The sequence below is a fragment of the Crassostrea angulata genome, chromosome 7 (genome assembly GCF_025612915.1).
Source record: "Crassostrea angulata isolate pt1a10 chromosome 7, ASM2561291v2, whole genome shotgun sequence".
NCBI lineage: Eukaryota > Metazoa > Mollusca > Bivalvia > Ostreida > Ostreidae > Magallana > Magallana angulata.
Genome location: NC_069117.1, coordinates 33,134,146 through 33,156,096, shown reverse-complemented (window position 1 = coordinate 33,156,096; position 21,951 = coordinate 33,134,146). Strand labels below are relative to the sequence as shown.

Here is a 21,951-nt window from a genome sequence, read left to right as displayed (position 1 = left end):
TCCAATTGTATAATTTCAACAACAACAAAACTTTTATTCTTTATTGCACAGATTCCATATGCTTCAAAAGTGATCAGGGTACAAACAACTGTGCCATTTAAGTGACCTGGTACACATTTCGTCATGGCTATTTATAGAAAAAATTAATTACCGTATTAATTGTTTTTAAGTCGTCTTGTTGATAAAATCCACGCTTTTAAGAAATAATAAATCTTAATTAATGTTGAAATTCCCCACCCCTAGTATTGAATTTATTGTTATTGGCTATGCATATACATTTCTTTTAATGTTTGTGTTGCAATGAACTGGTGCTATAATTTAATTAATCCGTAATTACAATGTAACTTATACAACAACCTTCCCGGAACTGTTCCACTACCGGTACGTACCAGGACAGAAATGGCGGATTGCCATAGTCTGTTTAAATTAGGTCAAAGTATCTGTACCAATGTGAACAAAAGGGGATGGAGTTATAATAAAATTGATACTTTATACATACAAACAGGTCTCTAATCATGGAATTAATCATGGGCTCAGGGTTATAATGAATCTATGTCCCTTGACCAAAAAAAAAAAAAAAAATTTAAAACATGTTTATAGGTCAAATATTGTAAAAATTGGAATTCTTAATCGGTGCCAGTTTTTTTTTTATTACAACTCTAATCCACGTTCATATCGACAGGTTTCCCAAATAACTAAGCAAAAGCAACCAATTTTTGATCATGTTTTACAGGTATTTAGGAGGTTGGTCCTGCGATCAAACGTCTCAAGGTTTTATCTAAGTATTTTTTTTTTATTAATCTACATGCACATCTTTATAAAAAATTGAAAACAAAAGTTTTGGGTCTACATGTATGATTTTTCGGCAATGCAGTTGATTCAAAATAATCTTTTTGCACTGAAAGTGCAACTTACAGATAAACAACTTTTTCTCTATTAATTTTTATCGAAATGAATCATGGCTTCAAATACACACCTATTCTATTTAGAAATAAATAAAATTAAAATAACTTTTAAAAAAAGTTTATCACCTTCTTTATATCATGACTTTTTTGCAGTTATAAAACGCTGTTTTAAGACATTAAAGATTCAACATGCAATAAAATTATTAGTCTTCAACTTTTACTCAAATTATAACAGACTTGCATGGCAGAAAAATCTTAACACTTTAGAAAATAAAATAAAATTGTATGGGTCAATGATGTTAAATTTAATATATGGCAGAAAACAAGCTAATTTTAGGCAAAAATTACATTGCTTTTTTCTTGAATTTTAAGAAATATTGGCTAAATATGCAGAAGTATGTAAATAGAAATATTAAAAATTCGTACAAATATGGGAAATTTTTTTTTGGGGGGGGGCATAATGAAGATATCTTAATGCACAAAATATCTTTTTTGTCAACCAAATTTTTCAACAAATATAATACATAAGCATTTCCAAGAGAAACATATTTATTAATTTTGCCCAACTTTGAGCTTTGTTGCTACAAGTAATTTACCCAATTCAAGTAATTGGATCCAAAATCTTCCAATGAGTTTAAGTTCATTTGCAATGAAATACAACAACAGATTGCGTTAAAGGTCGTTTATTCAATGAACCCAATTTGTATTGTTTAAATTGAAAACAATAAGTTAAAGAAGAAAAAATCATTGAATAAAATAAAAGTCTGCACTGAAAATTAGGAACCTAAAGTTACAGTACTAAAAAAAATAAATAAAGATAAATAAAATGTTTATTTTCTTTTATAAAACCGTCCTCCTCAAAATATAGTTTTTAACTAAGCTCTTTAAATATGTAATTTTCCCTTAACTATTTTACCGAATATAGTTTATCTGTATTGTAAAATATAAATAATGTATATGAGTAGAAATGTAGAGCACACGGCTCAGTGGTTATAGGCGTTAGGCCAGTAACCGAAAAGTCGCTGGTTCAAACCCCGCTGTGGTCACTTGATGTGTTGTGCGTTGTGCACTAAGACAAGGCACTTTATCTACACTGTCTCAGTCCACCCAGCTGAAATTGGGTACCGGCTGACGCTGAGGGTTAACCTCGATGGACTGGTGTCCCATCCAGGGGGAGTCAATGACTCTCATCCGCTTAGCACCACGGAAACCGGGGATAAGCCCCGTATGTATATGATGCAGAATACTGTAAACCAACTTTTATTCGCGTGCGAGAAATTTTTGCGAGGTTAGCGAGAGCCTTGTCGTCGCGAATATTTCGCCGCGAACCAATCCTTTGTCTATATTTTTTATTACAATACAGGTCTGGATAAGGCCTGGTCACGAACATTAGTCGTCGCGAACCAGTTTATCGGCAGTTAATCGCGAAATAAAGTAGCCGCGAATAAAAATTAGTTCACGGTAAGTAGACAGAGGCAACCCAGATTTTTCAGTTTCTGTCTACCCGAAGAACGAGTTTTTGATTACAACATTTTACAAGCAAATTTATACAATTGTTCATCTTCAAGTCAGAGGGTGGGTTTGTCATTTTTTTTTCATGCTTTTTTTCATGTGGATTTTTTCATGCTTTCATAGATTTACACCCATTAAACATTTAATATACATATTTTGAAAAAAGATTATAGGCACACGATATCAAAATGCCTGAAATATCAGTAGCAAACCGTCGTTTTACTACAGCTAGGTGCAACGACCTAATGGTACGAGGAACAATTCTCGCTATAGGCTTTAAATAATAAAAAATGTTTTGTGAAAATTAAGTATGTTGAATTTTGAATTTGGTAAAAATGAATAAAATCTGAGTTTTATTAAAAAAAAAAAAAAACACCTGACAAAATATAAAAGATCAAGTTCTAACCAGTTTAAAAACAACGTGTGTGAATATACGCATTGGAACACTTACTCTTACGTGGAGTATTTCTTGATCGATTGTAACATAGAGATCTAAGATACAGTGTGTGTGTGTGTGTGTGTGTGTGTGTGTGTGTGCACGCGCGCGCGTGCGTCTTTCTTTGAGGTTTTTATGATACGCTTCCCTCTGGTAATGTCATGACTATTCACAAAGCATTGTTTCCTTCCTTCTTTTTATGACATGACATTTAAATTAAAAAAAAAAACAGTGCTTATCAAATATTTATTTAGCAATTGAGGCTAAAGACGGGGTTATATTATTTTTGTTAACAAAAGACTGTCATACTATAAATGTGTTAGGTGTCCTATCGGTCGTGACCGTGAATAAATAAATGTACAAGCATATTGAGTTATCTAAATGATTAATCTGAGTGAATATAAACACAATTAATTAATATCATTTACAAATTATTGTTAAATGTTATATCTATACAATATTTTACATCATCCTTATAATACATATTAAGATAACAAAATTGAAATTAATATTATGCAATAACCCCCCCCCCCCCCCTCGTCAAATTTCAATGAAATATCGAATCTTGATCAGCAGTATCATTTCTGCTTTGAATTTGAGAAGAATCGTCCAACAATAAATAATATGATGGGAATCCGATGGGATCATCATTTCCTGACAGCTCCGCCGAATCCGAACTCCTTACTCTTTGTAATCCCGATCCACCTGGCACCGAGACCGATTCCTGAGTTTCGGAGTCGTCTGAATCATCAGGATTCTCAAAATCAGAATAATGTTGTATCTCATTCACAAACGTTTGACGGTTCGTTCTGAAAACCGTTCTGAAAATTTGCCCCGACTCAGAGCCAAACCAAATATTATTTTCATTTGAATCCACATGGAAGCAGCTGATATTTTCATCGGTTCTTATCGGTACGATGAACCGAAGGTTAGCTTCTTCATCAACACCGTGGATGCTGTTATTTCCATCTAAAACACAAAAACCATTGTTTTGGTCACTCTCGACCGACCGCGGTTGAAAAAGTGGATACTGAAGTGAATACAAAATTGAGAGTAAAGTATTGAGGAACTTTTCCTTTTCCTTTAACAAATTACTGATGCCCCTGTATTTTTTGACGCTCGGAAATTTCAATTTCTTACAGCTTACAGTATCCAAAATTAATACCACCTTTTTCGATGGTTCACAAAGAGCTATTTGTCCGTTTTTTTCGTTGACTGTGATAGAGGACACTTCCTGAAGATCAACATTTACATCAAGAGGTTGGATTTTTTTCATGGTCTGGTCAGTAATAAGTAACTCGCTGTTGTTTAGGCGAGTGCTCCCGGAATGCGGTCGAGTTGCAATCAGCAGACGACCATCTTGGAACGCATACAATGCGGTCGGAACATTACCGGTATTTGTAACATATCTGAGAGCCTGTCCGTTATATAAGAGTATTTCTCCATTGGAAAAGGCCAGCACAAGGGTACCATCGCTCATGCGAGCTATGTCCTGAAGAACGTTATCGATGTTATCGATACATTTTCGGGACGTCTCTTTCCCACTACGTGAAAATCGGGTAACATAAGGCTGGTTTGTCAGAGCCCAACATTCATTTTTATCATCAGGTATAATCTTCCGAATACTCTCTAAATTATTCCATTTGAATGTCATTTGATTGCCATGATTTCCGAGTTTGGCTGTTTTGACAGAATTATCTTTAGAGAAACTGGAATCGCTTGGACTTTTGTCATCAATTTCATCGTCATCTTCATCAGATATATCGTCTTTCGACTTTTTTTGATGATACTTCTTATGACAGGAGTCACAGAGTAAGCTATTGCACTCCTTACAATAATCTAGCTGGTAATTATCTCCCGCACCGCATATATCGCACGTTTTCTCCTTCTGTGGAGCGCATCTAAAGTAATTGTCGAAAAATCCTTGGACTCCGTTTTTGGGAATGCTGGCTCCCTGTCTGCAGATTGGACACCTGAAGGTGGAATCAGAGTTAAGTGGAGTAGAGGCGATCATGTTGTCGAGGCAGGGACTACAAAACGTGTGGTAACAAGGCAGGAGTTTGGGCACTTTCTCCGGGGTAGAAAATTCGTGAGTACAAATTGGACAAATGCTGTCCGATTGTTCACTCATATTTAAAAACAAAATGAAGTTAAATTTGACATTAAAATCCGACACAAACTGTCCTTCATCACAGCATTAACGTTTTGGGATGAAAATTTTCATTCTATAAATATATAGCTTGTGAATATAGTTTGCACAATCATTCACATATGAATGTATTCTTCCGTATCATTCCCAAAACCTTCCTGTTTTCATTTTGTAGTCAAATACGTTGTTGAGTTAATTAAATCATAGGTCTGGCGAACTTTGCATCTAAACTTTGATAAATATATACAGTATTGTTTAGTTCATTCCACGAGAGTTTGTTATTCCTCTGTCTACATTTCTTTGTTGCAATCTTCGGTAATATGAAAAAAAGAGAAAAATACATGTTATTTGTAATAATTTCGTTCAAATCTCTATCAGGATTTGCGCATGTTTTTAACGTCTTGCTCTAAAACTTTATGTTAATCGTGAAATGATGAATGATCAAACAAGGAAATGCTAAGATAAATCTGTACATTTTCAACGTTACTCGTTATCCTTTTTTTTATCCTCTGCCTGTTTTATTCATTGTACACAAAACCCCTCTTTCAGATACTTTTTATATAGAGTGCTTCGTTTTTTAAAATATGGTTGATGTGATCGATTTTAACGAAAGACTTGCCAATCATGTTTCATGGTAAATGCACTTAGTTTATTAATATTTTTTTTTAAATAAAAGCTGCATATTGATAGTACGTTGGTAATGAAGAATAGTATAAACTAAACATGTTCATATTGACTTGTCATTTTTTCGATGAATGGTGAATTACTATTGGGTGTTTACTTATTTCCCCACTTACTTATACCTGTAGTTGTCGTGACTCCTTTGGCGTAAAAGACAGCCAGGACGCTTCTCCTATAGCGTGTTGAGCAGAGCAAGTGCTCGCCAATATTCCTCTCCGATTACATACTTTGGCAAGCTCTCGCCAACACTCGATCTGCTCAACACGTTTAAGATTTCCTTAACAGGTGCCAGCAAAAGGACATAACCCCAAATATCATTGGGAGACGTTGAAAATGGCTTGGCCATGTACTTAGAAAGGACTCAGACAGCATCACCAAGACGAATCTATTCTAGACACCAGATTAAGGGCAAGTTTTCACAAGTTTTCATGACAGTCCCCAAATATTACACGTACTGTGGTTTCACCAATATTCATTGAATACCAGTTTTCGTGGATTTTGATCCAACAAATTAAATGTTCATCGAAGTTCAATTTCTACTTACAATTTGTATTGTTATGGTCATCAGCAACGAATCTAAGTACATGTATCTTTGAATGTGTTATTTTCACTTTATCCACGAAAATTGATACCCTGGAATATTAATGAAACCACAGTATTTAAATTCTTGCGACTGTGTTTATATATAGGTATTATAATATCAATTTATTGTTTGATATACATGTAACAGCACCAGATTCCTGGGATGTTGTTAGCTAACTGTAAATATACTAGCTTCAATACATTTTGACTCTAAAAGATTCGTTAATAAGCGAACCCAAGAGGTGCATCGTCTGGGGTGATCAAGTCCCAGCCCTGAAAAACTTCTGTCTTAAAGGGGCATGGTCACGATTTTGGTCAAATTTTATCTTTCTGTTTTTATTATTTGCAATGCTTTAGGAATGCATTTCTAATGATCAAATGAAATTTAGGTGCCAGTCGTTGAGTTTTAAGCAAGATACAGGGCTCACAATTCTTCGTCATGTAAACAAGGCTCGTGCCCTGTTTTTGTTTACATAGGTTCAATATACCAGTAAAAAATCCTTTTAAAGCTGGTTTGTCTATCTTATTATTCATTTAAAGCATATATAAACAGTTCCTCACGATTAACACATTTCTTTTAGGTCTAAAACTAGAAGTTTCACTTCAACATTAGAAATGTAAACAAACGCTTTGTTTACATAGCCAAGAATTGTAAGCTCTGTAACTCGCTTATAACTTATCAGATGACACTCAAATTTTTGTTGCATATTAAAAATACCCTACTGAAGCATTGTAAACATCAAATTCGAAAAAAGAATTTTTGACCAAAATCGTGACCATGCCCCTTTAACTGCAACACGCTGAGTGTTCATTCTTTTACACTCAAAGTCTTCGTGTTGATTTTTTCAATGCTCTCCTTGCTTCTTCCATACCCACACCATACCCACACGGATGCCATTTCCGCCTTTCTGCCCAGACTTCTAATGAGCCACCGTCTCACAGTACCTGTTACGCCAACAATCTGCAAGGATCTCCTCATAAATTGCCGTACAAAACACTGACATCCAACTTTCACTAGGATATACCATACGCATCTGTCCCGCAGCTGACTGTCTACAACCAGATATTTTTTTCTTGTTCATCTTCCGCTTACTGGATTGTTCAGTTCTATCCTCCCACGGTACCGTGAGTTCTAGCAGAATAATTAGCCAGCCATTGCTTACAACTATTGAGATCAGCTAGTCGCTGGCGGTACTAAACAGTTCTCCTCTTTCCACTCCCCAAACCACGATTCTGCGTAGAAACCTTTAAGAAGTTGACAAATTTCAATCCTCCTGTGATCTTTCGAAGTCTCTTTCTTGTGTTTTCTAGAAGTGACTAGAACGTCTGCATAACAAATTGAATATGTCGTGGGACCTATATGTGTTTCGTCCATATGTTAAAGCTAAAAGAATGTGTTTTAGGTTGGCTGAACTGCCATAAAAATTGCAGTTTTGATCGTCCCTCGTTCTGCATGTTGCCAAATTAGATTATATGGGCAATACGTCATTAACGGCCTTATACTCAAGTTGCAGTCTTTGGAGCTCTGTTATCCAGATGTCTTCTTCTCTGGGCTCCTTCTTAGTTGAGTCAGCTACCTTGCTTCATTATGCCGACTGCCTTCACCATTCCTGTTTGTTCTTTAATCTTGCGAACCTCTTTCTAGATAAGTTGTCCTTTCTCCACTACTGTTGATGTGTCCCATCTTGCCGATGGTATTATTTCTATTCCTTGCCTGCCTATTACCACATTTGCAAGCCAGTTCTTGTCCGGTTGATATTCACCATTGCTTCTCGTGTCTTGGCATCATTACTGTCACGCAACATCAGAAGGTCACCTGACCATGGTGAACTTGAATATTTCGACGATTGACATCAATGGTATTTTCATCTTTACTCCCATGCAGTACAAACCAACGCTGCGTAACCTCTGGGCACCGCCAGCCATTTCTAATTCTTTTTTGATTTATAGTCAGCGAACGCCAAACATAGGTAGATGTCGAAGAACCCGGGGAAGAACGCCGTGCTGAGCTATTGTCTATGGTGTTCATCCAGTTTTTTTTTCCAGACTGCTGGTATCACTAACATTCTGCTTGTCTACCATTGAATCATCAACTAATATACAAGGCACTTGACTAGCTTTTCAGGGACCGAGGGGTTAATTTCTTTTATTCCTCTAAACCTCTCTCTCCTATCACTCTGCTCTCCTGTCTTCTTCAATACACGCCTTAGATTTTTATACGAGTCCGCCGATGTCGCCTATCCCTTTCAACGTTCATTTTGCCCATATGATAGTCTTTATGCTAATTGCCATACACTCCATAAATGCGCTGAGGGGTGGGTGGATTGTCTCACGCCAACCTTCATCCATGGACCGCTGTCCATCTTCTCCACTCTTCTTTTTATTAAATCCATTGGCTGCTGAAAACAGAACTACTGACACTGTACTGCCTATGAAAATCCTTACCTCTATACGCTACGATGTTGAGTTTTGAGATTCCCTGTCAAAGTAACTCATGAGCAGTACCCGTATCCTGTCTGGTATATGGTATCGCTGTACTGTAAGATGAACTAGCTTATGAGGTTTTGAACCAATAGTATTTACTCGATATAGCCATATGACTGCAAGTTTTCCGTTTATCTCTATAGCCTCCAGTATGATTTCTTTTAGAAAGTTTTTATGCTCTACACACTCTGTGACCCTGGCAATTTTCTCTCTGCAAAGCCTTGTTTATGTATCTGTTGTGTTGTCTTGATGTTATCACCTTATTTTTCTAAAATAGCCAAGAAAAATTTCCCTGCAATGTTCATCAGTGAGATGATACAGAAGTACATGTACAGAAGTACAAGTTTTGAATTGTCCTCCTTTGCAATGAATAATATCTCAGCTTGATTTCAACTAACGGCTAACCTCATTCTGATGTTTCCATAAAATAAGTGTTAAACTCGGACAAGCTTTGTAAACGTTATATGGAATTTCATTTGGTCATGATGATGACGTTGCTGTAGCCTTGCTGATGGTCTGGTTTTGTCTTGTTAATTCCGTTTCTCCTACTCTTAAATCCCCGTCTTTCTCTGAATCGCCTTGCATATCCTTTGTATATTGTTTGACTTTATCTTCCTTTTATAAGATATTAATATTTCATGGGAAACAGTCAGAATAACATTCAAGGTTAAGAATTTTTAGTCATAGGAATAATTAGGACACTAAGGACACATTAGGACGCAGAGAATGTGGTCTTAAACACACATAATATAAATGTTTTGAACTCAAGTGAAGATCCTGTAATTTTTTATGCCGACCAACAACCTTGTATGGAGTGGACCCAATGATGGTAACAGTTGGAAGTAGGAAACATGCTTGTAATTGATGATAAAAATGTGTCCTACTCATTTCAGCTACATTAAGACTCAACACGGCTCTTATTATTACTATGGAATTCTAAATGTAAGATTTATTATCAGCATCTTTTTGATACATGCTCTGAAATCTTGAACACTTGAAAAAAATGTTAACGTTTGATTTTTGACGACATGGATGTGGAAAGTTTGAGTTTTGGACAATTTGCTGACGGTGATTAAAAATGTTTTATTTAAAACATTTATTAAAAACTCCCGACAGAGGTCAAGCATTTTTGCTAAGGCCAAATTTGATCAGATCAAGTATTGATGCCAAGTCAAATTTGAAGTCTGAGCTCGATTACAATGCAGCTGGAACGTTTGGGGGCTTCATTTGATGGATGCTTTTGTTCTGGAATCCAAAACGTAGTATATTATGATGGTTGTTCAATGAGGGACTTTCGAGTCCGAGACTGGAAACTACTATAAATCTAAGCCAACTTTCAATTTCAATTTAATAAAATGATCTTTATTATGTAGGAAATACATCAAATTCGTTTTAACATTTCATTTTGCTTTTTTTTTGTGGAATTACGTAACAGAGTCGAACTTTGATTTGATTCAGATTATACATACAAAAATTATGGAAGTAAATGTTAACTTGTGTTTAAAACAGTTATTAGTGTCTGTTTATTGATAATGACAATTAAATGTGTTTAAAGTTACTTTATACTAGGTTCTTGGACTGTATTTGTTGGATTGCAATTCAAAGTGCTATATATTCTCTTTCTTGGTGAATGCGAAAAATTTTATCGTTATCATTTTACAATTTTATCATCTTACCTCCACAAAATTCAGCCCCAAAAAACTTCGTAACACTATCATTTATTCGAAGTATTTTTTTTTTACATAATGCAATATATGAAAGTTGTAAATCGTCTCTCTGTCACCGTTTGTCTCTTTATGTATGTTGTGTGTAAGTCCATCAACCGTGTTGCGCATAACAACAAAAATCGAACCCATAAAAAAAAACAACGAAGAAACACATTTAAAAACATCTAAAAACACAATTTCCAAATATTTCAAAACTGTGTAGTATTTTAATGTCTTAGACACTGCTGCAAAAGCTTAACGTAGCATGCACGCAATCGAAATATAAGCAGAGAATATGTAGAATTTAAGATGCATTAGAATTAATAAGATATATTATCGAATTTTAGCTTCCACATAATTTCGATTTCACTGAGGAGATAAACACAAACAATGATCATTTTTTATTCATCTTTATAGGAAAATAGAAATGCAATACAGACTTTCTAAATGATCATTTTCATAGCCTAAACTGGAAGAAAAATATCTCTGTTTTAGTCAAGATGCATTAGTTGTCAGCAATATATTTTACAAAGTCAAATATTTTTTTCACAGAAGACAGGAAGTCGCTTCCTTGAAAAATAAAATGGTCGACTTTGGTATGGCGGGACAAAGTTTCTAAACTGGTATATATATATAAAAGAGTAAACAAAGCAAACACCCCCCCCCTTGGAATTTCTTGTCGAGTGTTGCTGGCATCTACGGTCTGAACGAACAGTACATATCACAAAGCATTGGGTGCTTTAACTCGCAACCATCCTCCATATTTCTTTGGAAAACCACAGGGCATTTGGTTTCCATCAAAATATGTTCCTAGTAAAACTGTCTTGTATTCTAGAAGGTTCCTCTGAAGTTGACGATCTGAGGAAGTCCCTGAAACCATCAGATAATCTATGCAACCCCATTCTGCCTAGATCTTCTGACGAGATTGATCCCATAAGGGAACCGTCTAGTAGGCCGGCAGGAATCCTTATACTCCCGGAACCCCGCTGACTCTCGTCCAAGAAATTGCGCAGTTCCATTTTGAAAACCCGAATTTGCCCCGACATGTCGCCAATCCAAAGATTTTCATATGAATCAACGTTGAAACAGTAAATGTTGCCATTAACTTCTGCCAACACAATGGCCTGCAAATCAGCTTTGTCGTTGAGAACGTGGATAAGGTTAGTACCGGCGTCTAATACATAAAAATTATCGTTTTCGTCACATGAGACAGAGCGAGGTTGGAAAAATGAATTCTCCGTAAAAGTGACGCTGTCCTCGGTTTGTTCTATTCGTAACAGATTTTTGGTGCCTCTGTATTCTTTAACGCTTTGACTCCTGTGCCCTTTTCTGCTGTTGTAAACCAGGTAAACGCATTTTTTCGAGGTTTCACAAAGAGCTATTTGTCCATTATTCTCGTTGACTGTGATAGATGACACTTCCCGAAGATCAGCATCTACATGCAACGGACGGATATTTTTCATCGACTGGTCAGTAATCAGTAGGCTACAGTTTCTGAGATGGGTGTTTCCAGAGTGAGGTCGAGTTGCTATTAGCAGGCGACCATCTTGATATGCACATACTGCAGATGGACTATTTTCGGTAATTGTGACATTTTTGAGATCTTGTCCGTCAAGAAGCATTACTTTACCGTCGGGAAAGGCCAGCACAAGAGCACCATTGCTGTGGCGAGCTATATCCTGAGGAACGCTTTCGACGTATTTCCGGAACGTCTCTTTTCCACTATTTGAAAATCTGGAAACATATGGCCGGTTCGTTAAAACCCAACATTCACCCTCTTCGCTTGGAATGATCTTTCGAATGCTTTCAAAATTACTACATTTGAATGTCGTACTGTGAAATCCGAAGAAAGCCGTTCTGACGGAATTAACATAATGTTTTCCAGTCTCTCGAATAAAAAGGGAATCGCGAGAGACTTCACCTTCGCTGTCGCTAGTTTCAACTTCATCGTGCTTTGACGTTTTTTGATGATGATGAGCATCGCGACAGGACACACAGAGTAAACTAAAGCACTCCTTACAATGTTCTAGCTTGCGAGTATCTTGCGCACCGCATATATCACACGTTTCCTCTTGCTGTGGGGCGGATCTAAAAAAATTGTCAAAAAATCCTTCGACTCCATTTTTCGGAATGTTGGCGCCCTGTCTGCATATAGGACACTTGATGGTGGAGTCAGAGTTGAGTGGAGTAGAGGCGATGATGCTGTCGATACAGGGACTACAGATCGTGTGGTAACAAGGCAGAAGTTTGGGCACTTTGTCCGGGGTGGAAAATTGGTAGGCACAAATTGGACACGAAATATCTACTTGTTCATCCATCTGTGTTGAAAATGTGATCTAAATAGATCGAACTATTCCACACAAATTTTAACTCGGAGTACTACGCTTTGATAATTCTTCGGGATGAAAATTGAAAATTTGTAGGTTTAAATATAACTTGCAAGTATAGTTTCAACAAGCTCTTCCGTTCCATTCGAAAAGCTTCCTTGTTTCAATAGTTTGAATAATTATGACTAATCGGGAAGATACTGAATTAGGCGTGCTGAACATGTATAAATCTACGTCTGTAATATCAAAAAAATATACCAAAATGTTCAGTTGCCATTTCTTAATTTAAAATTTGACGTGGTCGGCACACTTCGATCAAAGCATGTCTAAACAACTTTGTCATGTTGAGTACTTGTATTGCCGATTGTTTCTATTAGAGTTATGTATAATATTCCTCTGTCTGCATTATAGATATGTAGATACGAGTTGAACATTTAACATTATTAGAGAGTTGTCCGTGTCACGAAAGTTAGATCTATTTATATAATATTGATCACTTTATTTCCTTCTTTACTTGGTGTGATGTACTCTCTCTCGCTCTCTTTATATATAACACATACACACACGCGTGTTTATATTTAGGGTATTAAACACAAAAGCCGCGTAAGCACACAATCTCGTCATATTGATGCTGGTAGAATATCTATTATTTACAGGAAAGAAAATACGACCATCTCTCAAACTTTTTATAACATCACACGTAAGATTTTCACACAAATAATCTCAAACACTTTCATGTCACCCACGCCACCCATGTACTTTAAATACTCTCAGTACTTTGATTAAAATCAAATAGAAATTTACATTATCTCTGTGTTCCGTAGGTTTGAAAGGGAAATGATATTTGAAAAATGCAGAAGCTTCCAAATATAAAAGTAGCAGGTACGTACCAATTGCAACAGGGGGCAGGAGTGAGCATATCCAACAAAAACTAATCTCTCTCTCTCTCTCTCTTAAAAAAATAAAAAAAAACACAAGTGGCATATCCATATTTTTTTTCTTTTTAATGTCAAAGTTAATTTGAATATAACATGTTTCAATCGACACAGAGTGATATTCGGAACAAAGTACCTCATTCAGAAAATTCAAAAATACATTAAAGGGAAGTAACAGGGTTACAACCTACTGGCAGATTATAATAAGTAAACATTTTATTCATAAAAAAATATGTTTGCACAGATAACACAAGTTTTCATGCTTTTTTTTTTTACCATATCATATATTTGTTTTTATCTACATATTTTTTAATCACAACCAACAGATCCTGGCTTTCATTTGAAGAATTTTAAGGGAAAAAAAATTAAACATCATTCACACAAAGTATTTATTTGAAAACCACATAGACCCCTTCATGATAACTGCGATACAGCTCAAAATGACATAGTTTGGTGAAATATGACGTTACATCAATTGTTTTATAATTCATTTAACTATCTACCAACTAAAACTTTGGCAAAGTAACGGTATATCAATTTCCCCCCCCCCCCCCCCCCCCCCCCGGAGAGCAGTACCGCAGTTATCGTGAAGGGGTGTATTGCTGTATTAAGAAAAAAAATATCTCCTAAATATGATTGTAGATATTGACTGTGACAAACGTCTTACATTACCCATATTGGTTAGGAAAAATAATATCATGTCATAAATTTCATATTGCAAAAACATCAATACATTAAATAACAGAGGTGAAAACAGTATTGATTATGTGTCTAAGAGTAAATTTGCTGTTGCTTTTAACAATTACAAGGAAGAAAATAATTCCTACTTGATATGCATGAAACCATTATATTCCTCTAAGAAAAACAACCCCAAAATATTAATTTACTGTAGCCATATCATTGAAAGAAAAAAATTGAACAATCAAAAGAACTGAACGAAACCCCTGACTACTGGAGGAGAGAGAGATAATGCAGACTTTCTATCCATGGCTTGAAATGCTGCATTGCTAGTAACTAATCTTATCTACATCTATCACACACACTTGAAGAAAACTATGCAACAAACAGATTTCTTTGGCACATAAAGACTCTCTTTTGAGTATTTACAAAACATTGCTAACAATGGTGATTCAGTCTTCTAGTGACAAAACATTTTTTTTCTCTTCCCTATAAAACAGCTACATTAAAAGCAAAGTTCCCATTTTTTTAGCTGCTATACACAAATATATTTTAAGCAACAGGAAAAATAACTTTTTTTATAATCTTTTTATAATATACATCTGTTCTTCGTATACTGGTACATGATTTTGAAAGTGATTTAATGAGAATAAATGTACATGTACATATATCATTGGTTGGAATGGTAATCACTTTATATTAAAGGAATATCCAAATATGTGCCATACTAATTAGGTTTTAATCTGATATATTTTTTTAACATGACAGATTTGGTTTACATATGTTGAATTACCGGTACATGCCTGATTGTTCAAGAGCTAATAATGTAAAATTTCCAAAATCTTTCAAAAAAAAACACATGTTCTCCTCTGAATTTTTTTTTATTCTTATATATTTTTTTGTCCTTTAAGAGTAATGGATTTTACTTCAATTGAGAACTGATGTTCAATTTTTACTTTAACCATAAGCACAGAAAATAAGTAAACGTTCAACAATAAAGAAATGCATATTACATTTCATAACAGTAAATAACAAGTACCAAAAAACATACAGCATGGTGGGTATTACGCAATTCATTTAAACCGAAAACAGATCAGAACACTTAAAGGTAATCACTTCCTTTATCTTATATCGTAACTCCATTATCTTTCCCTAGACATAAATAAAATTTACTCACAAAAAAACGTTATCAATTAAAAGCACTTTGAAGAGTTAATGATTTATCCTTAACTGAACAAGAAACAATTTCACAGTTGCTCCGAACACTATGACACACTGTTTTGGGTTGAGCGTATTTGATCAGCAGACACGCCAAGCTCTGAACTAACTCTGCTGACTTCCCCATTGGGAACCTCATTACAAAAGTCTGTTGCCTTTGCACCAGTCCCATTAGTTAGTAATGGCTTAACTAAAGCACCGTTGTCTGTCTGACCCAATTCTTTATCACAGTCACTGATCAGTTTTGAACTTTGAACTTTGTTGGGAGAACAGATGGGTGACAGAGTTTCTATACACTGTTCTTCTCCCTTCGTTTGCTGTCCCTCTGAAAGCTGGTCCTCATGCGAGGATTTCGTTGTTTGTTTAGTGGGAGATGAACTGTTGATCAAAGAGGAGGATAAGACACTGGAAGAGGACCTGCCCTCAATAATGTCGGACAATGTTCGGTTTAAGGTGTCTGGATTTTCCAAGTCTTCATCACTATCCTCGTCACTGTCACTTAATGAACCGTTGCGAAAGGATGGTTTTGGACCTGATGAATTGTGGGATAGCCTCAGTTGGAGTACCTGAACAAACAGATGAACAATGAAACTTTGCCATTGATATGCTCTGTGTAATAAATTATATTGAGTTGTTTACTTTTGCATTTAATCGATTAAACATTTTTTGTCTTGGTTCCTTCAACATCATTATTAAGTATTATTCAAAAGATGGGGTGGAAACCAAAATAAAGTTTTAAATGACATAAACATTTATAAAATCAAAGTTTAAGTTTCTGAAGAAATTAAAACCAAAATTCACAAAATTAATACATAAATAATGTACTAAAAATAATTCCATAAAACCCTAACTCTGAATCATCATACTCTACAATGAACCTTACTTAATTGAATTAGAATTCATAATCAAAAGTACATCTGCTCTGAGTATCATATTTATATCAACTATGTATTTTCATCAGTTTTGAGATGTGCAAATTTAGATATATGTCTATTTGTAATCTGGAATGTACATGTATCTTGCATAATTTGTTAAAGGCAGGAGAGTTAACTGTTAAGAGTATCAAAGAAAACTTTAATGTAAAGAACTATAAATATAATATGGTACAAGTACACTGATAGTTGTTCTGTATTAGTCCATTTATATGATAACAGGTAAAGGTGGAAAGTTACAATGATATATATACTACATTTAACACTTCATAAATACTTTTTCCTATAAGAAGATATCTAGCATAGTTGTATAGTTTACATTAGAGAGAATGGAAGAAATAAGCAAAAAATGAAAGTACTAATAGGAATGCTTTTTGAAAGACTTTCCTTTCTTCAATATAGGAACCTACCCATTCACTGCTCAAAAACAAAGCAAAGCAATAAAACAATACTCCAAACCAAAGCAATCCTTCTTGAATTCAAAGTTTTTTTTTTTAAATCATCAAACATAAATTCCAAAAAATTTAAATATAAATTGCCCTGAAAATTTGAGCACTGTACAAGTATTTCTTTCCAACACAAGTACTTATGTGGATGAATCTTAACAACTGCATGTAAAAGAATCCTGTATGTTTAAAACTAGGCAGATGCATAATAAAGATTTGGGAGTAGTTAGCATAGCTGTGTAACTGTGTAACTGACATAATCAATTTTTTCTATGCCACAACAATGTGCTCAACAAAACATAGAAACAAAAGCCCAACAACAATCTTGCCCTCCTTGTCAAAAAAGCAAATTAAAGCATGCAGCCCCCCCCCCCCCCTCCAAAAAAAAAAAATCCCATTAAACTCAACCCAACCGAAGACATCTTTTGAAAACTACAAAACTAGAATTCTATCCAACTGAAATTAGTATCCTAAATTAGTCACATGTTATGGAGACAATTATATTTTCATTTAAACAAATAGGTACATATTATCTTTGCAAAGTTTAAAAATAAAATATGAATTTCTTGATAATTTTCAAACTTGTCATTTATAAATCTGATCATTTCATCATGGTGTGAAACATATACATGTAGATGCAGCCACAAGAGAGTTAAAAAGGTGGAAAGGTTAGAACACCCACACGCTAGGGTCACTGAGTGCAGAAGAGCCACATGCATCAACCTGACATACTTCATCTTGTAGATCGTAGATTTGGTTGGCTAGGTCCTGGCTGCCATCTTTGGCATCCAACCTATCCGCTGTCAGGAGTTCTTCCTTCTGTAAAGATTTTAATTTCAAGAATTCTTTAAAAATTTCACGTAAATGATCAATTCTGTATAGTGGCTATTTTTCAATTTCAACTAACTTTAACTATAGCTTTACAAATACCTTAAAACTTAAACACATATTTGTGAACTGTTTCGCCAAAATTTAAAATACTGCCACATATTTTATATGTGTCTTAAAATACCATACATTGATTAATAACACCGACTTTGCACTAATTACAAAAAATGTATTGTTACAAGAAAAAATATGAACAGAATATAGATAAACCATGACTTTAATACTTTAATACATCACCTATGAATGCAGTTGAAATTACCTGGATTTCAAGTTCAGCTATCTTCCGATTAAGTTCAGCCAGCGACTGAGCCTGCTCCGCATCTTTGATTCTCATCATCATGGATTCTTCCTTTCTCTACAAAATATCAGTTCAACTTCTTCAAGATATATCTATAATTGCAGTAAATATACACCATAATGAAGATTTCATAAGTTTGATGTACTTAGATACAAAATTTGTTGACAAAAGAGACATTCTCTAATTCTTCTGTCACTGACAAATATAAACAGAAAACATGAGTGCACTTTCAAGTTCAGCTCTGACAATTTTAGTGCCATATTACAGTCTTGCTTTGAAAATTTAGTGCTTTCTGTTTGAATATTAAAATTTTGGTTCAGTCAATGTAAAAGAATTCGAAGTTTTTCATTTCTTAACAACATTTAAAATCAAAGGCCGGAACGGCCACAAAGGCGTCAAGCTGACATTTTCTTTTATATAGAATGATATCAATGATTTGAATTTCTCCAGTTCTATACTAAAAGTCTTATATCAAATAATACTAGAATAAAAAAAGTAAATGAATTATGTTTTGTGCTGCTTTAAAAACAAAAATCAGTATATTTTCTTATAAAATAGGTAGCGATGCGTTTATAATACAATAACTCATCATGGTTACAAAAATCGTCAAATTTCAAAGTTCAAAAAAAAAATTTCTTTCTGCTTTAAACAGTCTTTGAACAATTTTCACAGGTTCATAATTTGAATACATTAACAATGTGTCCCTAATTTAATAATAAAACATACTTTTATTTATATCAATTCCCGTTTGAAAAAAGATTATCTATGTTACGATTGTTTACAAACAAATCCACAACACGTGCTATCTAAAATGCTCGAACAAACCAACTGCATTATCGTGTTTGCTTATTGCAACAATCACTAGATACGTTTATCGTTTATATTTATTTTGGAGACCGTGCCCGATAAAAAATAAATCTACATATCAAATTTTATTTCTATCGGGCACGGTCTCCCATTAAAATGTAAGCGATAAACTTAATTAATATTTAGATGTGTACACCTTATTGTATTCATCCGCAATTTCTTGATTAAGCAAATTTATACCTATGCAATGAGTTGGCAATAACCAGGGAGGCAAAGTTGGGTTTTTTGTACACAATATAGTTGAATAAATGGAATAAAAATCTTGTAATATGTTTAATACTTAAAGGAACTTATTTCTTATGCGCATTTAAAAGGCGGTGCAGTGCATGAATTTTTGGACGATTGCCAATCCAGACGATCGCTAGAAGGCTCGACGCCTTAAAAAAGAGGGCAGAATGTACAATCACAAGGACTATTATCAGGTATGTGTTAGTATTTAAGTGTTACATCTGTATAAATTAGTTCCGTGGTACACCTGTACTTACCTGGGCCTCGAGGTTGTCCAGCTTCCGGGAGAGGTCCTTGATCTGGTTCTGGAGGTCCTTCTCCTGCGCCTCGTGGAGTTCGAGCTGCGACTTCAGCGTCTTGTTCTCCTCATCCATTCTTCTAATTTGATTGGTGCATATATGGTTCTACAAGTGCATGCATTAAATCCAGTTAAGAGGCTGGTATATTTCAGTTAAAATTTGTCAGGTGAAATAATTTACTGGTGAATGTCAACTGATTTTCTAAAATCATTTTTGCAATATTTTTTTTTTAAACTCGAGTTCTTAACTCTTCATAGCAATTTTTTTTTGGTACAATGATTTTTTAAATCTTCTCCATAGTTTTTTCCTCATTGAATCTGTTAAAAAACTAACAATGTTTATCCTAAGATGGAAAAAAAAATCTATAAAAAATACCAAACATAAAACAGCAAGTAAATGGTTACCTGAGTTTCGAATTCCATGACCTTCTGCTTGGTTTCTTTCAGCTCCGACAGACACCCAGCTTCTCGGATCTTGACTGACATCAACTCCTCCTGAAGCTGTCGAACCTCGTGTTTGTTACTATTTTTATCTTTCGGGGAGGAGGGATCCTGATTAGATTTGATGATGAACTCCTGAAACAATCCAAAAATAATAATCTAAATTCAGTATACTACTTAATAAAATATTTAAAATATTTTCCATCCACAATGGTACAAATAAGAAAATTTATTCTTCTCATTCTTTAGTCTTGCCATGCCTATTGTTAATTGATATCTAATTCTCTAAAGGATGAGGCATGAGAAGTCAAAGTAAATGATACATTTCCTCAAGCTATTTATTGTATATTCCTGTTGAGATTGTATGAGTGTGTGTATGAATGTCTACGTGAACAATTATAAATTGCAAATTAAAAAAAAAGAAAAGAAAAGAAAAATTCCACTTTATTTGTATATAGTATGAGTTACCTCCCATTGAGACTCCAGATCGTACACTTTATGTTTCATCTCCTTCAGAGAAAGGTTGGCCTCAGCTTCCCGGAGCTTGACAGCAATTAGCTCCTCTTGTAAATGTTGAACATCATTACTAGGAGCTTTCTGCAACTGTATGTTGGTCTGTGTTTGGAGGGAAGAAAAAATTAACCATGTTTCAGTCAAATAAACTTATCAACAAGATTTCAAACGAAATCAATTTTAGACAAAGTAGTTACTGCAGTATATATATGTACTGTAAATTATGATTTTTTTTGGTTTACTTCTACAATAATTCCATTGTGAGAATGGGGTGAATCTGTATCTTATTTTATAGGTCATTTTTGGTGATTTAAGTAATACCATGTAACATAAAATGCCAGATAAAATTTCTGTGTATTGTATGTATGCGATAGTGATTGTGAAAAGGCAAAAAATTAGATCGTGGCAAAAAATAACCAAAACAAAATAACAGTTTTAAACATAAACAAAGATCAGTACTACAGTTCTCTTTCCATTATAAGACGCTGTACCTCTTCTAACTCCCTGATTTTGGTGCGGAGCTCCTTGACCAGGGATTCTGTGTCGGCGTCCCTGAGGCGTAGAGCAATCAACTCCTCCTGAAGGTGACCGATCACTGTCTGTGCCTCATCCTCATCTAGTGAGGAGGCCGAGGTTATACTGCTTGTCTGAAATCAGACAAAAAATATCACAACATTTACAAATAACAGATTCAAAGTACATATGTAACTGCTATATATATACAACAAAATAGCATATTGAACATTTTGAAATTTTTTGCAAGTTGTACAATTCTAATTATTACACAATTTCTATGTTTTTAATACAAGTGCAAGATATAAGTGTTTGGAAATACACTTGTAAGGTATAATAGTGCGTATATTTTATTTTGGATGCATAAACCAGAGAGCAGAGTGAGAAATATTTTAAAGGATTTAAAATACTGCAACACACTTTAAAAGAATAAAATATGGTACATATAGTTATTCCTTCTCCTTTTTTTTTAATTTTGTGTTAAAAAAATTTATAGATTAATAAAGGCATACACATTTATAATGGTAGACCATGCACATTGATATTGAGAACATCTTCCTTTTTACAAAAAAACATGTATCTTACACTTTGATGAATACAAAAACAAACAAAAAATTTCACGTAATATAAATGCACCCATGTTGTCCAATTTTTTTAAAACAGAGACGATGCACAATGACATGTTTAATATACTTGATCGATAATATGCTTGATCAAACATAAACAAGTGACAAAGGCGTATGTACATGTATATTGGAAGTACTTTGCATAAGAAGGACTGGCTGAGGTCGGTGCTAGATAATCAGAGTACAAGGCCTGTGCACCAGGACACTATAAATATATTCTGTTGGACTCAAAACTTACTGCTACCAAGTTCATCTTCAACAGAATAATTGATGGATATATAATATACT

General features: G+C 34.6%; 3 protein-coding genes across 9 annotated transcripts in view; all 3 read right to left on the bottom strand.

Moving 5' to 3' along the window:
• Positions 1-2,973: 2,973 nt before the first annotated feature.
• Positions 2,974-5,465, bottom strand: LOC128157545 (uncharacterized). The gene has a single exon (XM_052820175.1). It carries the CDS (start codon positions 4,982-4,984, stop codon positions 3,401-3,403), a length of 1,584 nt encoding a protein of 527 aa, XP_052676135.1. The 5' UTR covers positions 4,985-5,465; the 3' UTR covers positions 2,974-3,400.
• Positions 5,466-11,113: 5,648 nt separating this feature from the next.
• Positions 11,114-13,063, bottom strand: LOC128157546 (tripartite motif-containing protein 5-like). Its single transcript, XM_052820176.1, has one exon. It carries the CDS (start codon positions 12,771-12,773, stop codon positions 11,253-11,255), a length of 1,521 nt encoding a protein of 506 aa, XP_052676136.1. The 5' UTR covers positions 12,774-13,063; the 3' UTR covers positions 11,114-11,252.
• Positions 13,064-14,264: 1,201 nt separating this feature from the next.
• Positions 14,265-21,951, bottom strand: part of LOC128157538 (ecotropic viral integration site 5 ortholog-like) — a 37,454-nt gene continuing 29,767 nt past the window's right edge. For 5 of the 7 annotated variants that reach the window (XM_052820142.1, XM_052820143.1, XM_052820144.1 and 2 more), the window contains 8 exons: positions 21,902-21,916; positions 21,016-21,171; positions 20,480-20,626; positions 19,976-20,146; positions 19,530-19,676; positions 18,139-18,234; positions 17,724-17,810; positions 14,265-16,179 (listed from right to left, as the gene is read on the bottom strand). In XM_052820142.1, coding sequence (XP_052676102.1) covers positions 15,661-16,179; positions 17,724-17,810; positions 18,139-18,234; positions 19,530-19,676; positions 19,976-20,146; positions 20,480-20,626; positions 21,016-21,171; positions 21,902-21,916 — 1,338 coding nt within the window. In that variant the 3' untranslated portion in view covers positions 14,265-15,660. Of the gene's footprint in view, positions 16,180-17,673; positions 17,811-18,138; positions 18,235-19,529; positions 19,677-19,975; positions 20,147-20,479; positions 20,627-21,015; positions 21,172-21,901; positions 21,917-21,951 lie in introns of all 7 variants that reach the window. The other 2 variants (XM_052820148.1, XM_052820145.1) reach the window with 2 other exon arrangements.